At 38.3% G+C, this 25,344-nt stretch overlaps 1 protein-coding gene across 2 annotated transcripts in view; it reads right to left on the bottom strand.

Annotated features, from left to right (window-relative positions):
* Window positions 1–581: 581 nt before the first annotated feature.
* The window catches only part of frs2b (fibroblast growth factor receptor substrate 2b), a 41,142-nt gene continuing 16,379 nt past the window's right edge, over window positions 582–25,344 (bottom strand). For both annotated transcript variants that reach the window (XM_039656717.2, XM_039656716.2), the window contains exons 3-7: window positions 23,430–23,518; window positions 23,123–23,309; window positions 17,774–17,932; window positions 14,353–14,522; window positions 582–2,066 (exon numbers count right to left, since the gene is read on the bottom strand). In XM_039656717.2, the coding sequence (XP_039512651.2) occupies window positions 1,077–2,066; window positions 14,353–14,522; window positions 17,774–17,932; window positions 23,123–23,309; window positions 23,430–23,518 (1,595 nt within the window). In that variant the 3' untranslated portion in view covers window positions 582–1,076. The remainder of the gene's footprint in view (window positions 2,067–14,352; window positions 14,523–17,773; window positions 17,933–23,122; window positions 23,310–23,429; window positions 23,519–25,344) is intronic.

Raw genomic sequence — 25,344 nt, 5'->3', positions numbered from 1 at the left:
TATAACGCTCTATTTTTGGTGGAGATTTAAACTTTTGTTTCCTTACTATGGCAATGTTTCTTTACTGGAAAACAATACTGCCAAGTTATGAAACATGCTGTCTGTTACTGAAACAGAAAAGTTCATACACTCATGGCTTCAAGACTAGATTACTGATATCCAATATACGTCTGACCTGTAATGCTGCCTGAATCCTAATCATACACTGTTGGTTCGTTGAGTGACAAGGTTGTTTCTCCATTCTGTCGATGGAAATTGAATTGAGTATGAACTCCTCTAGCAGAATCAGTTTCTTTTTCAAAATGATAAAAACCATTTAAAGGTTTGTCAATATGAAACTGGATGATATTACACTTCTTCTGATGAACAGAATCTGCGATATAGTATGCAAGTGATGCTTTCTATTTTTCATGGATAACTGTGATAGAATCTCCATCTGATCACACTAAAGACACAGAAATGCAATTCAGCAAAACAGTAAGCAGATGATATCTGGATATGAAAGGCATGTTTATGGCAGGTGTACGGGACCACAGTGCATGTATTATATTAGTGTACAGCTTCAAAACTAAAAACCTCAATCAAACAAAATAGACTTTTATTGTGCCAAGTATTGAAACCTACTATATGAAGCCAAAAATTCAAAATGTAGTGTGTGAAGATATCTTTAGATACAGATTTTAAAACAACTTAGTCACTTTATAAAGGGTAAATAAAGGAAAAAACAAACTCAAACATGATCAGTAATACTGATTTGTACCGCATGGAATGGACCTGTGGAATGTTGTCCAACCTTGTTATTAACATAATAAAACAAAATAAACAGGCACTGAAAAACGAGTGTAAGAAAAGTAGTAGTATATTACCATAGGAATAAAATGAAGGTATATGGGGAGCTCCTCTGTTACTTTTCTCAAGCCAACATGAGACAGAGGGACACTCTCTCAACTACATGAAATCCCTACAAGTGTTACAAACAATACAACATTTGTGATATTAAGTCCACCTGCCTTTGGAATAAATCGGGAAAGTTTTAGAAACAAACAGGAGTGTCTTCCAGCGGTCGCAGGGACAGGTCACATGGGCAGATCAACACTGTTGTGGCGCGTTTTCCTGGAGGTCCCGTCGTAACGGGGCAGTGCTTTCTGCAGGCTCGACATGGCCGCCGTGCGCTCCACGTCGATGACCGCGTACAGCTCTGTCCTGCGGGTGGGCGTCTGGGGCAGGGGGGACGTGGGCGTTTTCGGGGTCTGAGGGTTGCTCGAGTTCTCCGTCTCGGTCTCCACCTCGATGTAGTTCAGTCTGTGGGACTCTGAACAGGGGCGGCGGAAGTCGAAGCTAAAGAAGGTCGGGGTAGAGCGGTCCCGCCAGCGGGCCGACTCCAGCTTGTGAGCGCTGAGGGGGGCGGTCACGTTCTCCGTGTTAATGTAGTAGTGGGTGGGGTCAGGGCTGTACTGCCGGTGGGTGTGGAAACCGTTGACGGTTGATGAGCACACCTCTTCCCCGTCCTCATCTTCCGAGCCGCCCTTCGGGTGTTCTCGTAAAGGTGGCAAGGCTGGGAGGTTCTCGTAGTCCAGTAAAGCGGTTCTCCGCTGGGCTGAGTTGTTGACGTTGGCCTCAGGAGTGAGAGGAGGGGGCGGCCGAGTCCGGCGGCGAGAGAGAGCGATGGCAGATCCGTTAAAGTTCTCAGGAATGATCGAGACTTCAGGAGAGATTTCCTCGGCGGATCTACCGTTGTCGATCACATCTGTGCTGCTTGTGTTTTTAGGGTGTGAAATAACATTCCCATTTGAGTTCTGGCTTGAGTTCCTCGCCACTGCCTCTGCCCCAGCACACTCATGTCCTGACAAATGTGCCTCTTTCTGCCTCTGTCTCTGCACAGGAGTCGGGCCCAGCACGAAGCGAGCGCCTTCAGGCTCCAGTTGCACTCGAGGGCCAGGATCAGGAGCCTCTTGAGCGAAGGGCTCCTCTCCGTCAGGGAACGGAACATTCAGCACCGCAGGAACGTCGGACACACTTGGGCTGTGCTGCTCCAAAAGACCAGTGGTGTTCACATAGGTGTGTCCCTGAGGAGACAGAACAAAGACACATTTTAGTGACGATTGCATCTTTAACATCGATAACCAACAGCTTGTTGTGCTCGTTAACCAATCATTTTACTACTTTCATTTTAAAGGGATACTTCAGGATTTTGCATTAAGCTTTGTATCAGTAGAAAACTAATAGTTTTTTCCAATTACTGTGCTTCCTCCCCTCATATCCCCCTGATATGAGAGAAAAATGAATTTTTATTCTGGACTAGTGTTGTCACGGTACCAAAATTTCAGTATTCGGTACCAATACCAGTAAAAATTCACGGTTCTCGGTACCAATTTCGGTACCAAAGCTTAGTTTAAATTTACATATATTTAAGTGTTTATCACGGTTACAAGTATGGAAACTGTAGCCTACATTTGCATTATAAACACTTTAGAAAAAGATTAGATAAAATGACCTAAAATAAACAATAGTATACACTAACACATTTTTAAAGTTGTTTGTAAAGTTTTAATCCGTTAACATTTATTTATGCACAATGAATGAAGTGAACAAACATGAACAACCAAGTGTTTGTATTAAATAACATTTACAAACATTAATTAATGTTGTAAAAATACATTGTTCACTCAATGTGTTGATGTGAACTAAGTAATGTTGATGAATGGTATCTTATTGTAGCATTGCCAAACTATAGAGGAGATAAAACATGTTTTATTTGACTTGACTGTACTTTTATTTAATCTAAAACTGCATTCATATTTAATTTTAAAAAGGCTTTTTAAACCTGCTGACTCTGAGTTATAAAGGGAAGAATACGCCTAGAACTAGCACTGACATTAAATGACATAGGGATGCGTCGATACTAACACCAGTACTCTGGTGTCGGGTGGATACTACTGTGCTCGTGTACTCGTAAAACTCCCCCGAAAGCACTTTAGAGGCCGTTCACATATCGCGCGTGTTTTTTATTATATTTTTGCGCGCGCTTATTCTTTCCAAAGCGCTTGCTCTCACGCGGCGTCTGTCGTTGCTATGCAACGAGTTTTTATTATGAGCGCGCTTGCCTCGCGCCTATATTTGAAGTTGCGAATTTGCATGTAATCGGCCTCTTATGGCGACGTGACATTAGCCTAATCCAAAATATTTCCATGTGGCTCTTTCCTCCTTTCGAGTCAACAAGTGGATTCAGAGAGAGAGAGAGCCATATCAGCGTTATGAAGAGGACGCAACTGTGCACCTTTCAGACAGCGCGTCTAGAACTGGATTAACCTGGTACTCGGTACCTAGAAAAGCTGGTACCGTAACATTTTTTTTTTTTAGTACCGACTTGGTAAGGAGGTACCGAGTTTTTTGACAACACTATTCTGGACAAAATCGTCATTTTGCGTCATCAGAGGATTTTTGGGCCGGAGGCTAAAGACTACAGCCAGTGTTCAGCATGTTTTCACCACGCCCATATGGGGCGGCATCTCACTCACAGAATGTAAACATCGTGTCGGCCATCTTACTGTAGAAGCTAAGCTAACGGGCTCTTGCCTCTTGGTCTGTGTAGAAAGTTTCAATAGTAGGCATATCACGATGGTGGAAGGTAGTTTTGAAGTTGAAATGGCAGAAGGGTATTTCGAAGATATGTTGCGAGAATCTGATGCTCGCGGCTACCTGTACGAGTCGCAATACAGCGATAAACAGTTGCAGGAGATGGAGGAACAAGAGGCGGCCGGAGCAAAACAGACTCGAGCTGGGACGGGCGAGAATCTGATGCTCACGGGCGGCTACCTGTACGATTTGCAATACAGCGATAAACAGATGCGGGATATAGAGGAACAAGAGGCGGCCGGAGCGAGACCTGAGCCCAGCCAGACTTCAAGCTGGGGCGGACTGGCAGTGTGAGTGCTTTCGCTGTGCACCTATGGAAACAGATATAGAGGCCTATTGCTGTCACAAATCTCAGCAAAGCCATTTTCTTCTGGTGAGATCGCTGAATAGTACGGCTGATCGCCGTAGAGCTTTGAGTGTAAAAGTGTTAATGTTAATTATTTTTTTAATTAAAAGTTATAACTCAAATTGGTTGTGGTTCTTTTTATAAACCTTTAGTGTTAGCAAAGTATGGATTAGCGTAGATAATGTATTAGCTTAGAGAAATAGTGATTTCAATTGGGGAGGGGGGTTGTTTAAACCAACCCAGTGTGTAACAGACTTCTGCCAGTGACACACCACACTACAGCCTGTAAAACTAAAGAAAGTTGTAGAATGAAATATTTTTATAAAAGTATTTCTCGTCAAAGATGCGTCATACAGCCTACCGCTCTGTGCTTTGAGAGGGATGTGGGACACGAGCCGGAAAGAGACAGTCATTCTCTTTTCTAATATTTTCATATTTTCTCCTGATGTTCCAAGCAACTGACACTTGTTGTAAAAGGTCTGAAGAGCTAATTTTATCTTGCGCAGTGCCAAGACATTTAGGCTGTTTGATTTTTTGCTGTCAGAGAAAGCGTGTATGAAATGTGCTAAACATTTACCTTAGCCTACTATAAAAATACACTTGACGCACTTTATCATAATAACATTACCTGAGGTAATTTTTCAGGTAAAATTCTATTTATCCCATACGAATGCTAATGTTGTATTATCCTAACACTTCCTCTCGTGTGTGCATGCTTTCATTTAATTTAAAAATAAAAATAAATAAATAAAATGCATAAAAAAAAGAGCCAAATCACAAAATAAAATAAAAAATAAAAAAACTGCAAATACTTTCATTTTAATAACAGTGTCAGGTAAGAAAAAGATGCTTGTCTAGATTTCGGAGCTCACTTATGTGGGTTTATTGTAAACCGCCACTTCTATAAACTCATGAAATTTACTCAAATAAGGTTTATATAATACTTTTTTTTTTAATAATAATAAATGAAAAGATGCGTCATACGTAATGCAGGTAAGCACTGCACATGACCTTCAGTAACGGCCACGCCTAGAAAACACACTCCCATCTCTTTAATAAAAACAGATGTTATTCCCATCCAAATCAGTACATAAAATCAGACGCCAAGTGATATATATATATATATATATATATATATATATTTTTTTTTTTTTACTAAAACGTCATTTAATAATAATTATAATAATTTGCTACATTTATAGTGCTTTTCTGGGTACTCAAAGCACTTTACATAGAAGGGGGAACCTCCTCAACCACCACTAATGTGCAGCATCCACCTATGATAATGCGACGGTATCCATATTGCGCCAGAACGCTCACCACACACCAGCTTACTGGTGGAGAGGAGACAGCGATGAAGCCAAACTAGTTTAGGAAATCTAGTCCTGCCCGAATAGGGTTGAAGTTAGTCAGAATCCGCACGACACCGTTCTGCACACTCGCGAATCCTTTCATTATAACCAACAAAGATTAAATGTCAAAAAGAGATTCATTGTGCAAGTTAATCGATAACTTCAGAGATTATAACGGCAGAGATCTTTGCTCGCTTTCTGTATATAATATATTTTTTTTTATACTGCTAACTACACATGGCATAGTTTCTGCATTAACCGTATCTAAATGCGCGATTGAATCTGATTGACAATAATAACCTTAGCAATGGACGGAACAAAACAATCTGATACTGAATGTCAAATGATCTGAGACTTTTTTTACAAAATATGTACAGGTAATGTGCTACTTTGTTGTAGGCGTGACCACGAATAGTCAAAGATTCAATGCTTTGATAGGAGGAGCCAGATTTGACTACTATTCGCACAGTCAAATTTTCGCAGATATCTTTATAATCTCTCTGCTTTATAATCTTAGTTTAAAATAGTTTATAATCTTTCTTTTATTCGTCTATATTGTAAAATATTACTGACTCAGGCAATATTAGAAAATATCTAATATATGTTGATATCACATTAATCTGACATTTCTAGTTTATCTATATCATTATCGCTAGCACAACACACTAATATCTCGCTAGCATGTTAACCTGACACCCATGCTTGCCATATCGTGCTCGCTTACGCCTTTTACGAGTCCATCAAACAACTATGGTGAGCAGGATCAGTCACCAAACACGGTGAGTAATGTCTTCTCCTGCTATTGTCACTTGCACTTCGTGTCACATGTATAGTATGGCCTTCTCAGTCAGCGGTGAGGTCTACACAAGTGATAAATTTAGGGAGATGTGATTTCAGAACTAGAGACGCATCCGAACTTTAATCGAGGATAGTAAGAATGCAACAGCTTTAGATACTGCTTTGGATGCGACTAGAGTGAGTTTTACCAAAGAATGCCTTTTTACAACAAATATTCATTTCTGTTTATAATGTTACGCAAATCATGAAGAGACAAAGTGAAAGAGATTATAAAGAGACTCTAACACAAGACAGAGAGTATTTTCATCATGTGTACCATTATCTGGTGAACCTCCCTACATCCACCCAGTCGCCTTTTCCCTTCAAAATTCCACACGGTAATTTTAAGTGTTTTAACTGTTCAGCATGTAAAATCCAAAAGCAGGTAGAATATACAAAGTAAAAGGTAAAAATCACATGCCTATCCAATTTTATTGCATCTACTGATGTGCCCTTGTGGGCTGCTTTATGTAGGCAAAACTAAGCGACAACTAAAAACCTGAATCTCGGAGCACAAATGTGCTAGCAGAAAAAAATGATGACAAATGATCTGTCGCAAGGCTTTTCAATTCTGCGAATCATGATGCCAATATGATCAAATTCATGGGCCTAGAGGTTGTTAATCGGTCTCCAAGAGGGGAAGACGGTGAGAAGTGAGGCTTGGTATATTTTTAGTCTAAACACATGTATCCCGAATGGGATGAATGAAGACCCGTCACTAAGTTGCTTTTTGTAAATGACACACTAGCATGTACATGGTATGTTTATTCTGTATGTGTATAATAATTCTTTCATTAATATACTGATTGAATGATTGGTGACATTATTGGACTGTTTCATATTAAAATGATTGGTTGATGTTAATATGGGTGTGGGCATATAAGATTGGCTAAAACATTTTTTATCTTGTAGCACACTGAGGAAGGCACGTCTGTGCAAATAAAATCATTTATGCATAGTGCGGCCTCTTTCCTGTTTTATATACCATTATCTGGTATTGGCTAGGAGTTTTTACACATGTGAGCAATTCCGAGCCTGGAAATCACTGGAGGCGTACAATCAGATTGATGAGGGTTTGGGTTGGTGACGTTTGCTCAAATGCAATCAATGGAAAAGTAACTTCGTCATCATAGTGAAGGTATAGCATGATGCTAGACTGTAGCTGTGTCTGAAATGGCTCCCTATCCACCATAGACATATACACTAGACCTCACCTGGGGGTTCTAAGCATGCGTCAAAACCGCCGCCATCTTGGAACAGGGGTCTTGTCATAGGAAGTAGCTAGGTAACGCTGCTATCTCTGCCTTTACTTCAAATTCATTGATGGTGGCGGACTTGTGTGCAGCGTATGAAGTTCACGGATAAAATCTGAACTAGGAAGAATGTTTAAAAAAAAAAAAAAAAAAAAATTAAAATTGTTTTTTTCTTTCTGGAATCAATGATAAATACATGTCTGACCGTTGGAACAAACCAAAAAACAAGAAAAATCGCATTCATGATGATTTATGGTGATTTTATTTGCGTTAGACCTGTGTCTACTACATTGACGCTGATGCATTAAAGTGGAGGGGCTCCCCTGTTTCAAGATGGCGGCTCTATTGACGCATTCCTTCTAATGAACTGCCGTATCCAAGGTGAGGTCTAGTGTATATGTCTATGCCTATCCACTATATAGTGCACTATATCGGGTGTCGGCCATTTTGTAGTGGTGTCCGAATTCTGAGTGAACGACATCATTCCCTACATTCATTCACTATTTTTACCCACAATCCTCTCTGAATTCGAGTGTACATTCGATGTACACTTGCTGAAGCCCTATTTCCCACAATCCAATGCGGAGAGAACTGAGCGCGCATGAAAGTGCGGCGCGAGCAAGTTTAAACCAGAGATTACATTACATCCAGTGGAGGATTTGAAAAATATCCGTTAATCGTCGTATTCATTTGAATATAATAACGGTCGTCGGAGGACGCTCGACGACACGTCATCTGTGAACGTGAGAGTTACAATTTCAGTCCATGAAACTACAAAGCTGCCATGGAGGTATATAATTACAAAATAAAGTCATTATGATTGTTATTGTTGTTAATATTATTTTACAAAGTAGGTTATGTAAAATAAAAGGAGTTTTATCAGTACGCGTGACGAAGCCTTTACTGCGACAGCTCCAACTCTCCGACGCACAGTGTAAAACGTCAGCGTCCGAATTCACTCACTTCATCTCGTTCACTCCTTGCAGATATAGTGCACTCAAATGTCATACACTATATAGGGATTAGTGAATGAGTGAGCGGTTTCAGACACAGCTTATCTGTCTATTAAAAAGGCATAGCCTGCACAACTTAATTCCATTGTTCCCCTTAAAACAGTCACCAGTGCTTTCTGTAATATGCATGTACTTATTTGTACACTGATGAATAGGGGTGGAACGGTACATGTAATCGTATTGAACCGAACCGGTGCGGGCGTCATGGTGCATGAATATAAAAATAAATAACTCATGTGCAAATTAATTAATGTAATGCAGAACTACTTTATACACGGGTTCTTTAGGGACATCTGAGATTGCAATGCTGGAATGTGTGTGTGTGTGTGTGTGTGAGAGAGGCGCGGGCGCGATCACGATCGGACAGTGGAAACAATGTTGTTTTGTCTGTTTTTAAAACCTTGTCATTTGTTCATACAGGATATTATTCAAACTGCAAAGTGTTAACTTATATTTGTGTATACTCGCAATAAACAACATTGTGCTTTTGTCAAACAAATTCTTGCGTGTTTTGAGTGAGTTTCTTTCCTGTTTATCCTCGCCAGCCATAACTTCCTTCGCTGTTCTGACAAAAACGTATTCATGGAGTCCAATGACGGGTATAATGTAAAATCCTAATTTAAAGCTGCAATACCTAAGATTTAGATGCCGCTAGAGGGCGCTACATTCAAAACAACAACAATGGCTTTGCTTGATGACGACGTGGAGGAACGCGGAATGATGGGAACTGTTGTTTTCAACTCCACCGTGGATAAATCAGTCAGACGGGAATCGAAAATTAGTTGTCATGGATGAGGTGAAGTTCGATTTCTATAAACGTTGCTTTTAATGACATGCTTGTTTTTCATTAAACTGAAATAACCGCGCAAGAAAAGTCAGGTTTAAAAGTAAATAAGTTATCACAGATGTTACTGTACGAGTCACTGGACGAAGCTATGGTGGAGAGGGTTTGAAGGGGCAGGTCTCTTGCAAGGAGTTGACGTGGCTGGTCCTCCTTGGTAACTTTATAAAAATAAAAAATCAATTTAATGTACATTTGACACATCTTTTCATGTCGTGGAAGTATTCAACCACAGCTACAGTTTCACAAAATTAACGTTAAGGGCGTCGCAAACCGGACGAGAAGCTGCAGCGCCGCGTCGCACCACACAATTATTCGAACACATTATTATCTATAAGTGTAGGCCTATACATACCGGCGGCGCCATTCGGCGTCTGTCCGCGGCGCCCAGCAACGTTTCAGGACCGTGTTCAAAATCCTGCTGCGCCACAGAGCGCCATTTACATAGTTTTATATAAAATTTTAATTATTTTTGTCTCAAACCGTTGCTAATGGATCCTGACTTCGCCCTATGCTCCAATATGCATTTAGTTTTGCAGTGATTCACAGAAATTAGCTGCTTGAATGACAATTGCTGTTGTTATTATTAGATTTTTCAGGTGAGATTCTCAATTCATTCAGTGAACGGATGCTCTGAGGTAACGTTTTCAGAATGCAGACTCAGCAACGATTGTATTTAATTGTACAGTACAATCATAACATAGAACAGACATTATCTTCATTTCATGTCATTAAACATAACAATATTGCTGGCCATGCAGTGCTGAGAAAGTGCGCGTCCGGTGTTCGATAACGTTACTGTGGAGTTGTCCTAAACGTGGCGCGGCGCTTCTCGTCCGGTGTGCGACCCCCTTTACAGCCAACAGTTCACATTCCGAGAATAAATGAAAAGAATAATTGTGCTCCATTCCATAACAAATGCGCGAAACAAGCTGTCGTTTGATAGACGCTAACGCACAACTACAACCACCGTATTTGTCCAGGACTACACGTAGTACGAGCGGAAACTGAGGTAAGCGGATATGACGCGATTGACTGGCGACTCCCAGCTCACCCCTGCTCACACGTCCCGTTTCCTTGGTTAAAATCTCAATTTTCTCGCGATTTAAACATTGTTTGAAACATTTGGAATATTGTGAGTTATCATCATAACTAAATATATAACACTGGCCTTGTGATTTTGGGATATTTTAATGCAAAAATCTTAGGTATTCCACCTTTAACTGAACCTCTGGGATGATTTGAACATCCATTGACCCAGCAGAACATGACCATTTTTCACTTTTTAGCATAAAACTCATTTCACTTCGTTTAACTCGTATTGCTTCTTCTAATGTCCTGCCCATAGCAATGCAGCCAGGTCGGCAAATGCCCATATGTTGTGACGTCATGTGGGAACTATGTATTATTAGTGGAGCTCCTCAGGGCTCTATTTTGGGTCTGCATCTTTTTAACTTATATATGCATCCACTGGGGTATATTATTAAGAAGCCCAATGTTTCGTTTAATTTTTATGCTGATGATTCACAGCTGTACCTGCCATTGAAAGCTGGCATTCATTTCAACCTTTATTGGAAAGTTCTCCAATTTAATGAGGACAAAACAGAAACAATTGTTTTTGGTTCTCCAAAACTGAATAGAAATTGAGTAGTATTATTATGGAGCTGAGCAATCATTTGCTCATGCTTTTATTACCTCAGACTTATATTACTGCAACTCATTGTATCTGGGTCTTCCTCAGTAATCACTTGGACGCCTACAGTTGGTACAAAATGCAGCTGGAAGGCTGCTGACCGGGACAAAGGAATATGATCAGGGTGGATCATTTAGCATCGCTTCATTGGCTCCTGATCCATTTTAGAATTCAGTTTAAAAACGTCTTGTTTGTTTTTAAAGCTCTTAATGATCAAGCTCCATTTTATGTTAAAGATCTTCTTACTCTGTCATCCAGATTAAGATCTTCAGACAAGGCTCTATTATCTCTCTATTACCTCTCTATTAGTGTTAATTGACCTTAGTGGTGCATTTGATACCATTGACTAGTGTTGTCAAAAAACTCGGTACTTCGGTACCAAGTCGGTACTAAAAAAAAAAAAATGTTACGGTACCAGCTTTTCTAGGTACCGAATACCAGGTTAATCCAGTTCTAGACGCGCTGTCTGAAAGGTGCACAGTTGCGTCCTCTTCATAACGCTGATATGGCTCTCTCTCTCTCTGAATCCACTTGTTGACACGAAAGGAGGAAAGAGCCACATATGGAAATATTTTGGATTAGGCTAATGTCACGTTGCCATAAGAGGCCGATTACATGTTATGTTGATGACATTATGTTTTTTTTAGTGCTCCGTAAACAACTGTCTTATCACGTGCTTCCATGAGCCTCCAGTGCGCGCGAGAGACCGAGTGTGTCTGCGCGCGCACGAGCGACACGAAAGAGACGAAGAGCGCGCTCGAAAGTGCGCTAGAGATACCGAGTGTGTCTGCGCGCAAGGCGATACCGAGTGTGTCTGCTCTGCGTGCGAGAGAGACTGATTGAAAGTGCGCGCGAGAGATACCGATTGTGTCTGCGCGCGAGAGAGACCGAGTGTGAGCATTAGTAAACTGCATTAATGAATTGGTACATAATACATAGTAATATATAAGAGGCATGAAAGTTCAATTAATGGACTCCAACACTCAGTAGGCCTAGGCCTACTACAAAAGTCTTGTTTTGAAATATTGTTTAATAAATAGAAATAATTCAATCACATAAACTTTCATATAGAGGATTAAATATATTAAATTTATGCAGTAAGATTTCACAACTAATCACTGACACTGTACCACAACATTGTGACTCTGAATTTCATCCATTAATCGAACTTCCATGCATAGTTCTGCCTTGACATGTTCTCATTTGGTTTAGGGATGCACCGAATATTCGGCCACCGAAAATTTTCGGCCGAAAATGGCCCAAAAAAGTGCATTTTCGGTTTTCGGCCGAAAGACTTTTATCACCGAAACAATACGGCCGAAATGTTGTGATGACGCAAACAGAAACCGCGACCTGCACGTGCTTGTCTGAAGCAACATGTTTGCGGTGCGGACGCATTTCAGTGAATCTGAACCCGCGAGGAGACGGAAGCCTTGTTTATCCACCTATATCTGCTCTAAACAATGCGCGCCGCCATGACAACGACTCCGGATGCGAGCGGGTCAAGTATAAACTGTGGAGACTCGCGCTGCGGAGGCAGGCGAAAGTATGCGCAAGTCTCCTCAGACAGCGCGCGCACCGCTCCAAACGGTCGAGGCGTTTATACTGGACCCGCTCTCCGTTGTACTATTCCTTGAAACGACAGGGGACGACTCAAGTAACTGTCCTCTAACCATTAGGAATCGGTGAGAAGAAGAAAGATAAACACATGACAATGTTTATTTTTTAGTATTCCACCACCAATACAAAAATAATCATGTAAAACCCAGTAAACCCTGAGATTATTACTTGTGTGACATTACAAAAAAATATATATGGGAACATGTATGTATAGAACTAAATGCTCTCTTAAATATTTTCTACATTCACTAAACATGTTTCGTTAAGTTTCATGTACATTTGTATTAATCATGGACCTTTGTTCATTTAAAAAGGCTTTTTATGCTATTGTATGCTTAATTTTTAAAATGTAAGAAACTAATTTAGACGTGCAAAGGGTGCTGGTGTGATGAGAAGAAGTTTGCACTCGGCTTTGTTTTTGAGAGAACATTTAATTTTAAAACCTTTCTGCAGGCCATTAGATTATTATTTAATGTACACAATGTGTGGGGTCAAAAACATTTTAGTTTGAATTTTATTTTATACTGTGCATTGTGCTAAATAAATATTTGCATAATTTGTAATTTATTTATTTATATTAATTTATGCAATTGCAATTTGCAATGCCTTGATTTTAGTAACGTTTGTACACAGTCATAGCCATAAATGCAATGATACTGATAATTGGCATAATTTCTTTCGGTGTTTCGGTTTTCGGCCTTGGTTTCCTCTTTTTCGGTTTTCGGTTTCGGCCAAGAATTTTCATTTCGGTGCATCCCTAATTTGGTTACATTCTGTTATGGAATATTTGTTTTTTATTGATTGTAGCTATATTTTGCATGTTTTATTCACATCCATTATGCAGGTACAATGCAAGTTTATATTTTGCTTCCTAAAATATATTTACACAATATAAAATGTAAAATAGTGCCCTGTTGAAGTTTTGCTACATTTTATTTATTGTTTTCTTTATATGTATTTACTCTTTAAGGAGAAGCACTGAATTTTGGTGAATAAGAGGACCTATTTTATTTTTATGCACATAGTTGTACATTAGCAGGAATGTAGCACAATATGGATGTGAAAGCAGTTATAATTAGCCTATGTGACAATAAAACTAGTTTTGGTTAAAATCAAATATTCGTGATCTCAATATTGATCAAAATAAACGTGATTATCATTTTGGCCCAAATCGTGCAGCCCTAATACATCCCGATTATTCAAATCAGTTAAATGATTATTAGGCTTTATCAATTAGGTCAGCCGGAACCGGGAACACTTCCTATAACACCCAATATACCCGTTACATCTTAAGAAGAATGGCATCTACGCTAATGTTAGTCTTTCTGCTTATTCCAGGTTTACTGTAATCATCTGGATCTGGGCCATTTCCAGATCAGATGGTGGACCTCTCGTCGCTTTATAAAATTAAGGTTGAACCACTGTAGTCACATGGACTATTTTAACAATGTCTTTCCTAACTTTCTGGGCCTTCAAAGTGTTTAAATTAAATAGCCATCAAAAAAAAAATCTTAATTTGTGTTCTGAAGATGAACAAAAGTCTTACTGGTTTGGAACAACATGAGGGTGAGTAATTACTGACTGAGGGTGAGTAAAAACTATCCCTTTAAATCACTGTCATTGTGAATAGGGTCTGAGACAGGTTAGGTCTTAAAGGGAAAATAACACATTATTAATTGAAACACATCCACTATATTTTGATAATAATTAGTTATTAATGAAAAATAATCTGCTACTTCTAGATATTCCATTTCCACCTACCCTTACAGCCTCTTCCGCAGCTAAGAGAGGGTGTGTGGACTCCTCGCCCAGTGAGGGAAGGCATGTGCTCCCCACGGATGGATGCCGAGTAGAGGGGTGAGAAGACGCATCGCCCAGTGAGGGATACCGTAAGCTGCCATTTGGTAAGGTGGGGAGAATGATGCCAGGAGCTAAATCAAACAATAAAACATGCAAGCAAAAAATAAATAAGGCATTATCTATATATATTTATTTACATTTTTGTATATGAATTTATTACAAAAAAACACTGCATTTGACATACAAGTAACCAGATCTTACAAGTAACCAGACGGAAAAGAAAATTAAATAAAAATAACTAACTAAAATAAAGGTTTATTAGACATGATATAACTAACACTATAGATGCTTCAGATAAAAAATTAATAAAATTAAACATCACTGAACTTAATTAAACTGAACTGTGATGCTATTTTCTTCTGGAAACAAACTTTTTGGCATTATTTTTTTCTGTTATCTCTGCAAAGCTGCTTTGAAACAATCTGTATTGTAAAATCTGTTTTCTTTAGACAATTTCTTTAGAACTTGGGTGGAAAATATGCTTATTTTTCATTATCATAATGCCATAGTTTTCAGACTGTTCCTGGAGGCTTCCAGCACTATACATTTTGGATGTTTTCCTTATTGGACACACCCAGCTCAGATCACAGGCCCTGTATTTACACCTGGTACTAAGATGGGTTTTGGTCGAAAAACACAAGTAGTAGACGAGGGAGACACATTCCTGTTTACACCGGGAGTCTCTTTTGTCCATTTTCAACCAATTCTGTCCTGATTTCTTCAAGGGGAAGGTCTATGGGCGGGTAAATGGATGTTTTTTTCCCCAGGTCTTTCAATTTAATGGATTTTTTTAAATGTATATGAACGCGCACAGAGACATAAAAGATACGGCGAGCAGCAGCTTTCGTTCCGCTCTGACAGCAGCAAAATCACGCCCAACTCTGTTAGTTTGTGTCATAATTCAGGAATGCTGAGAAAACATTGTGCTTGGTGCGTCTTCAAACCAAACTTGGAACTCCAGCCGACAAGATTTAAATCCACTCTGGCTAGCCGCTTTCCATAATGTTTACATATTACGTATTTCCATAATGTTTACATATTAGGTATTACATATTACAGTTTTCGAACACTTGAAGAAATCCGCTTGAAAGTGAACAAGCTCAAAATGTTGTAAAGCCCATTTACACCTGTATTTAGTGTCGTCCATTTAATCCGATCAATCAAAATACATAAATCTTAATACTAGCTGAGAACGGCCATGGAGTACTCTGCTAATCAGCTGATCATCTCTCATTCCTGCATTACAATATTTTTGTATCTATGTAAATCAGCATACATTAAACAACAAATAAAAATAACATGATATACAGTACTTTACAATTCAAATATTTTTTGCATGTTGCTGTAATGAAATTTATTTTTACATTACAATAATGAGAACTGGAATGTCACAATACAGAAAAATACTTCTAGGTCAAATATACTTATTTTCGTTTTTTATATTTTTAGAGTGTGAGATATGACACTATGACAAAAGTTTGATGAGATTCACCCAGTAAGTTATAGAAAAGACTAGCTCCTAAAATAATAATTGCTACTCTTCAAGATCTTGACAATATTTTGAAAAGATTTTTTCTGTATTTAATAGAGCTGTAGATTAATCCTTTAAAGATTGAGATCTTGACTCAAACGCCCATGCGATCCTGATTCTATATGAGGATTCAGCTAGATATTTATTAAACCTTCTTTCTTAAACAGTCTTTTCAACCACAGAATATTACTATTTCTGTCTTACAATAATTCTAATTATTAAGTACGGGTATAAAGTTTGAATATAAACACTGATGTCTCCAGTAGATATCAAAATACTGTCAATCAACCTTTTGAAAGTAACATAACACTTCAAACAAAGATTGTCTCATCAATTACATCCTTACGCCAGAAGGTGACTTGTATTTGAAAAATGTATTTGTCATTGAATCATTATTCATTCAGTAATGAGTCTTCTTTATGAGTGAGTCGTTGAATCAAACCAATTTTTAAAAAAAATAAAAATGAATTCGAATTAAATATTTTTTAAACAGACTGCAGCAATTAACATTTTGTCAGAACCTCTAAAAATGACATGTTATTTTGTTTAATAATCTATTCAAAATCATGATCTCTATTCAGTCCCTCCAGAAAAACGCGATTATGCGATCGCTGAATTCAATGCAAAATCAGCCAAAGTCCGCATATTTATGCGGGGGCCGCATTTTTTCAAATACGCCGCACTTTCGCCGCATAAATTGCCGATTTCTGTGCAAAATATGCGGGGTTTGCATAATTTCATAATCCTCGCATTTTCGTTGCAAAAAAAGTCACATGTATCTTAGCAGAAAGTTGAAAAATGTTGCGTTTGCTTCACACAAGAGCAGCCATTTCCCCCTGTTTCCATGGGAACGTTATGAAGTGACGCAATTACGCGACGCCAGACAGACTCACGGAGGCAATTGACATCTCACAAATCGAACTCGTATAACTGTCTGTCACACGTTCTACCGTCACATCGTTACTTAATAAACAACATAAGATATAAGAAGTAGCATCAAACAGAAATTACCCGCACACATGGGGTGTTCGAGGCGCACATATAACACTGCAGAGAGTTCAACAGGGAGCGCGCAGCTCTTAAAGGGGCCACACCTTATTTACACGCGTTACAGTCTGAAATAAAACCAGATGAGAAATTAAATATTCCCAGCACTTTCTATGATGTAGTATGCTTGCTTATCAAAGGAAGTAATAAGAAATGACTCTTACATTAGCCTAGTGAGAACAGGGTGTTGGGGGAATCACTTTTTTTTCTCTTTTTCATCAAACTGCAATTTTTGCAAGTTCCCTCAATTTTTGCAAATTCCTGCAATTTCATCGCATAAAATTGCATAAATTTACGGTATGATGCTGGCAACCACAGCTGCCAGTAGTTTACCGCGTAATCCATCAATTTTTGCCCGCAACAATCACAAAAAAACTCCCCGTTTTTCTGGAAGGACTGAATACTATTATGGTAAATGTTATATATAAATCGCAAATTTTTTCACAAATTTTTGGAAATTACCACCACAAAATCAGTCATTTTGATCGCAAAAATCACAAAAAAAAATCGTGAAATCCTGGAGGGACTGTCTATTTTAAACGAAAGAATCATGACTGTTAATTTATCCAGAATTGTGCAGGTCTAGTATTTAGTTTAACATTCAAAACCAAGTCTGGAGAACCAAACATGTTTGAGTGTTTTATAGAACTTTGGTTAGATGGTGGAGCTGTACAAAGTCACATGTTTCTGTTCATATTCAGAGCTCTTATTAAATGTAGATGAATAAATGACGAGTAGACATACTGGTTGGTGTGTGTGGTGTCAGAGGCAGGTCTGGTTCAGCTGGTGTGAGGGTGGGCTCAAACACCGGCTCCTCTACCACGCTGATGCTGTTATTATGCATGATGTCCTGCAGCATGTTGAAAATCTCTTCAGCACGTGAACACTTGAAGGCAAATATCCCTGCAGATTGTGAACACAAACAGTTAAAAACGTCTGCTGTGCTGCTATAACAGAGTACCAAAAAAAGACCAAAAATGGACGCTAACTGTTTCATATATGGTGGCATATAACAATAAAACAATATTCTAATACACAGGCCTTAGAGCTGCACGATAAATCGCTAAAAGGTCGGAAAATTGATTCAAACACCCAAACAATCTCATTTATAAATAACAACAATTAACCTGTGTCTAATAAACTTTTGACAAAATCACACCGGAACATTTAAATTTGCATTGGCGCTGCTGCTGACAAGAGAGAGCAGTAACTTGTCACGTATAGGTATGACATATATATATATACTGTACACACACACACACATTTATATATATATATATATATATATATATATATATATATATATATATATATATATACAGTCGAGCCCAGAATTAATCATACCCCTGGTAAATATGATCAAAAATGGCTGTGAAATATAAATCTGCATTGTTTATCCGGTTTATCTCCAAAACACGTTGGCTACAATTATTCCTACCCTTTTACTAAATACCTTTTTGCAATCTCCTTTTGCCAAGATAACTGCTCTGCGGAGTTTTCTGCTATAATGCCTGATGAGTTTGGAAAACACCTGACAAGAGATCAGAGACCATTCCTTCATACAGAATCTCTCCAGATCCTTCAGATTCCCAGATCCATGTTTCATTTTGTGCTCCCTAACACATTTTTGTGTTGATTTTGATTTTTGTTTTGGATCGTTGTCCTGATGGAAGATCCAACCACGGCCCATTATAAGATTTCTATCAGAAGCCGTCAGGTTTTGATTTTTTATCTGTTGATATTTGATAGAATCCACAATGTCATGTATCTGAATAAGAAGTCCAGGACCTCCTGCAGAAAAATAGGCCCCCAACATTAAAGATCCAATGGTATTTTAAATTGTACACATGGGGTACTTTTTATCCTCATGTCCACAAAACCCATTTAGTGTGTTTGCTGCCAAAAAGCTCTTTTTTTTAGTTTCATCTGACCACAGAACCCTATGCCATTTGAAGATCCAGTTGTGTTGGACCACTGAATATGCTGATGTTTGTTTTTGGAGGAGCGAGGAGGATTTTTCTTGAAACCCTCTCAAACAACATGTGGGGATGTAGGGGTTGTTTGATAATTTTTTTTTAGGCTTTCTGACCCCCAAGACTCAACTAATCTCTGCAATTCTCAATCTGGGATCCTTGAAGAGTCTTTGGCCACTCAAACTTTCATCCTCACCATCCATTAAGAAAATATAAACACACATCCTCTTCCTGGCAGAATCGTAACATCTTTAGTTGATTATAACTTCTTTTGGACAGATTTTTCCAGTCCTCAACTGTTAAATTTTGGTGAGTTCTAGCAAATTTTAGTCTCTTTTTCCTATTTGTAGAGATGAGTGGTACCCGTGGGGTCTTCTGCTGTTGTAGCCTATCCGCCTCAAGGTTGTGTGTGTTGCGGCTTCACAAATGCTTTGCTGCATACCTCGGTTGTAACGAGTGGTTATTTCAGTCAAAGTTACTCTTTTATCAGCTTGAATCAGTCGGCCCATTCTCCTCTGGCCTCTAGCATCAACAAGGCATTTTCGCCCACAGGACTGCCGCACACTGGATGTTTTCCCCTTTTCACACCATTCTTTGTAAACCCTAGAAATGGTTGTGTGCAAAAATCCCAGTAACTGAGCAGATTGTAAAATACTCAGACCGGCCCGCCTGGCACCAACAACCATGCCACGCTGAAAATTGCTTAAATCACATTTCTTTCCCATTCTGACATTCAGCTTGGAGTTCAGGAGATTGTCTTGACCAGGACCACAACCATAAATGCATTTAAGCAACTGCCATGTGATTGGTTGATTAGATACATTATTTTTTTTCTCATTTTAATGCTCTTATCAATATGGAAAAGTGGAAAAATTATTATTGAAAATAACATTGGAATATTGTTCAATTTCACACTAACATATAGCCTATAAATAATCTCTCACGCAATGTAACACTGTCTATCAATAAAAGGGTGAAAGAAATACTGACGAGGCCCTAATATTGGCGAGGGGGCGGAGAATTCGCCACAATATTATTACAATTTAAAACAGTGGTTTTCTATGTGAATATGTGAAGTGTAATTTATTCCTATGATCAAAGCTGAATTTACAGCATCATTACTCCAGTCTCCAGTGTCACATGATCCTACAGAAATTATTATAATATGATGCTCAAGAAACATTTATGATTATTATCCATGTTGAAAACAGTTTTTTACATTTTTATTTCAGGATTCTTTGATGAATAGAAAGTTCAAAAGAACAGAATTGATCTGAAATGGAAAGCTTTTGTAACATTAATCACTACAATTCAAAAGTTTGGGGTCAGTAAGAATTTATTTTTTATTTTTGGGGGAAAGAAATTAGAAAATACTTTTATTCATCAAGGATGAGTTAAATTGATCAAAAGTTACAGTAAAGCCATTTATAATGTTAGAAAAGATTATATTTTAAATAAATGCTGTTCTTTTGAACTTTCCATTCATCATAGATTTTTTTTGGGGAAAAAATGGTACACGACTGTTTTCAACATTGAAAATAATAATTTATGTTTTTTTGAGCATAAAATCAGCATATTAGAATGATTTCTGAAGGATCATGTGACACTGAAAACTGATGTGTAATCAGCAACAGTAAAGATGTTGAAAATTCAGCTTTCAAATTACATTTTAAAATATATTAAAATAGAAAACCGTCATTTTAAATTGAAATAATATTTCACAATATTACTGTTTGTCATTTTTTCCATCAAATAAAGCAGCCTTGATGAGCAGAAGAGACTTCATTTAAAAACTTTTGACTGGTAGTCAGTGTACAGTACATATATATTAAATTTTTCACTCTTTGTTATTTTGCAGCCATTTGCTAAAAAGTTAATTTTTTACCCTCATTATTGTACACACAGCATCCCATATTTACAGAAAAACACATAATTGTTGACATTTTTGCACATTCATTAAAAAAGAAAAACATTTTTTTAAGACCCACCGTGATTCTACATTAGGAAGAGGCTACATAAAAATATTTGTGTTTAGGGAAACTGCACATCATATTCTGGCTACACAGATAAAACAACCTAAGAACAATTTATGAGTTATATTAATGCTTTTTACACATTAGAAAATGAAGACTACACAATCTTATCAGCATGATGAATAAAATATATTAACTGGAATAAACTGTACAGAAATGGAGCAGAGATTGTGACTGATCGAGCCCAATCTCCTGGTACTGCATATTTATAGCTCGAGTTCATGGTTTGCGTGCTTCCAATACGCACTTTTTAGCGTACATTTGATATGAAATATACACTACTAGCCAATTCTACCAACGGGTACATTTTGCATACCAGATCCATGTGAAAGATTAAAAAGCATGAACTCGTGTAATAGATACGCAGAGCCAGGAGCGATTGCGGTCCATAAATTATAAATCAAGCACGAGTTCACAAAACTCCCATAAAAAACGCAGAAACTGACAACACTGCCACATGAACCTCTTTAGATTGAACGTCTACACTTTGTTGTTTATGATTGGGAGAATTTGCAAGTTTCAGTCAGAGAGAGCACGCACTGAACAAAACTTTTCGCTTCAGCGATGACTAACTCAACGGAAAAGCGTTGATTGGTTACAAAGCAAAGAAATTTGATGGAAATGCTGAAGTCGGATGGATCGAATGAACGTTAAGTATTGCAGTTTGTTTAACCAATATTATCACTTAAAGGGAAATTAATTTTTGATATGTTTTGGCTTACCTCAAGTGCATCCAAGATGTAGGTGTCTTTGTTTCCACAGTAGTTTCAATTTTGATATTTTTAGGTCAAACCGTTTGAGTCTATCAGTCATATAATGAAGGTCTATGGGGTCCACCTCAAAGAGCATGGACAGAGAAGTCCAAATTAAACATGATTAAATGACTCGTAAATGTAAGTACACATTGATGGCCTAAGACACGAAACGAGCGGTTTGTGTGAGAAAACTAACAGTATTTATATCGTTTTACCTCTTGTAACCACAGCCATGTCCAAGTGATCTGAGGGCGCAGGCGCTTTGTGGCTGTGGTAACAAGAGGTAAAAACAATATAAATATTTTAAATACCGCTCGTTTTGTGTCATTTACGAGTCATTGAATCATGTTTAAATTGGACTTCTCTGTGCATGCTCTTTGAGCTGGACCCCATAGACCTCCATTATATGACTGATAGACACAAACGCTTTGACCTAAAAATATAGAAAATTGAAACTACAGTGGAAATAAAAACACCTACATCTTGGATGCACTTGAGGTAATCTAAAACATATTAAAAATTAATTTCAAAGTGAACTATCCCTTTAAATATATTCTATTATATACATTTAAAAAAACAAAATTTCCATGACTTTTCCAAAACCTTCTGGGTTTATTTATTTTTCCAAAACCTTTCCAGGTTTTTAATGACCGTGTAATCCCTGGACCATAATTTTACTCACCGGTCAGTCACAGTATCGATGCGTCTGATCACCAGTGCCCACTTAGCTTTCTACTGTGTTGCGGGCAGTGAACTCCGAAACACAGCAGTGAGACATTTTTTATTACTGATCTGCATGATTCACGTGGGTCATGATTTTAGCCTGATATAACCGGAATTCCGGATTAATCTGAAAGAATCACATCCCTGGTTATTTTATTTAGTTGTTTGAGAGATTAATGATCTATGTTTGAAACAAAAAATAATAATTTATCCAGAATCGTGCAGCTCTAATACACCTTATGATGGACAAACAAACACACAACACAAAACATGTAGCGTTATTCTGATACTTATCAGGAAAGCCAACATTTGCTAATCCTGCAAGAGGCTGCAGTGTTGAATCTAAATGTTGGGAGCACATCAAGTCGGACTTACCTGATCAAGCATGCAAACGCTCTCAAGCTCATCCTTTTGAAAGCATGGGTTCAAATGTTAACAGTCGTATATTAATAAACTGTGCAAAGAGCTGGTGATCAGACCTCAATTTGGATGCCTTCAAATGGCTGAAACGTCTGTACCAATTATTTCCAAGTCTCACAATATACATTTCTTAAAAGCTGGTAATTATATTTAAGTATGACGTGCCAGAGTGGGAGATTTTAGCTTTACCTTGACCTGTCTGGCAACGACGACCACTCTCAAATGAGAAGAGATTTGAATCGTAGCCATAGCGACGCAGGCACAGGTAAGGCCACTTGACAGCATCACACTTCCGTGTGCGTAGGACCAGCTCATCCTCCGTCAGCTCCATGATTCCTGCTCCCAGCTCATTCCCGTCATCATCCACATTCACCACCTGAACACATCCACCAAACCAAACCAAACTCAACACAAGCACGTGGACTCAGCAAACATAGCCAACCAACCACAAACAAGATCATTAGAATGTAATGCAAGTATGTTGAAAGACACGGACCTTAAATTTACTCTGGTGATTGTCAGGGATTGATTCTTTATCTGGACAGCTAAAACAGCTTCCCATGGCTTCTTCAGACCATTTGATACCTAAAACACAACACACAATTCAGCAGTGTACAACTGGCCTGAAGAACAAATCAAATTTTGACAATAAAAGGGAAAACAGGAAATGTGGATTGCTATTCAAGTCCTGTGAATTGGCTAGATGGGCACAATTTTCATCTATGTGTTTATGAAACATGAAGTTGGGATGGGACATATCAAAGAACTATAGTAGGAGGAGAGGAACTGTAGTACTACCAATAGTAGGAGTGTGTGCGATAAGAATGTACATCTGTTAAACATTTTTAAATGATCTCGCTCAGTTTTATGTGATATTTATGTGTTAATTTATATATATATATTGTTAGGAAGTTAAAAAAAAAAAGGTAAAAGCACACAACTCTAAATTATGGCATGGAGTAATTTTGTTGCAATAGCTTACACACAGTAGCCTGGCTGCGCCCTCCTACGCACTTCCGCTCAATTTCATTTTACTTCAGTAACTACGTCTGGGATCGCTCCATATCCTTAGGTTTCCAGAAATCAATTTTTTGTAGGACCAATCAGCGAATAGAGGGAGTGGCTGAGAACGATGACGTTGATGTAAGCGCGTCAGTTTGAGTTCAGTAATGGCAGCGGAGAAAGACGTGAGAAAAGCTATTCGGTCCGTTGTTGGAAAAGAAACTGCCGAATATACAGAATTTAAAGCCGGATTGTTATCATCTCACCTCTTGTTGCACAACTGAGGACCAAGTGAAGGAGGCAGAAAGTTTGGAAGTTTGTGATGGGCAGTTCGTGCACGATGACCGTGACATTTTGGACGGACGGTTTAGCCTGGTGTTCGCGGTGTTCGGAAGCCCCGAGTCCTGGCTGCTAAACTATGGTTGAAGATCCGCTCAGGAGTCGTGTCAGTCGCTCATATTCCCAACTGTAAATTTACTGATTCTTGTGATAAATAGAACATTTTGAGCCCCTTTGTGCACTCGTTCAGGAGGTTGGTGTGTCAGTTTTACATGTTGTAAATCATACAAATTGGTTGTGATTTTTTAAAAATAATTGTCATAAATAAAAATGTGAAAAACCATACTTTGAAGATATTTGATTTTCAGTTTTAGATGGCGATGGTTGATTTGTTTTACTAAAAAAAACTAAATGCCATTTAAAAATGTACAAACACATACTTTGAAGACCATAATTAAGGTAATTAAGAAACAATAAGACGAAATATGAAAAATTGTTGTTTATAACACATCTGCAGATAGAGACAGACTGATCATTCACTGTAGCTGCTACAGCATTTGCGGCAGATCAGAAACGACCACAGCGGCGTATTTGTAATGACACAGCTTCCACCGTTGAATGAATATATCACTGTCCTTCGTGTCAAATATACATTTCGAATTAATAATTGTTCCTAGATTAACAAAACCTGCGGCGCTCGTTGACTGAAATCCTATTGTAAACATAATCCTCTGATCATTCGGACTTGTTGTTTCCAGCCATTTCGGCGCGTGACATACGTCACTCACGACACCCCGTTAGCGATTGGCTATGGCAGATCGTGAGTGACTTTGGGCAGATCCAATAGATTTGAACTTTAATAGTGAACCCGCCTACAAGGAAGGAAACGTTTCTCAATGGAGCGGTTCCAGACTCTATGTGGAAATGAAATGAACTAGTAGAGTCTGGTTGAACCAGGCTATACACACAGTACAAGAAAGCATGATTTCAAACGTTGAATTGAATTTATGAAAAATTAAAAAGTAAACTGTGAGCAATAAAATATGAACTACAAGCAATAGCACATATACATACAAGAGTAGGGATGGGACGATTACAACGATAAAATATACTGACGTTCAAAATTGTAT

This window comes from Pimephales promelas, chromosome 25 (assembly GCF_988280905.1).
Source record: "Pimephales promelas chromosome 25, fPimPro1.hap1.1, whole genome shotgun sequence".
Taxonomy (NCBI): Eukaryota; Metazoa; Chordata; class Actinopteri; order Cypriniformes; family Leuciscidae; genus Pimephales; species Pimephales promelas.
This window is presented reverse-complemented; position numbering and strand designations above follow the sequence as displayed.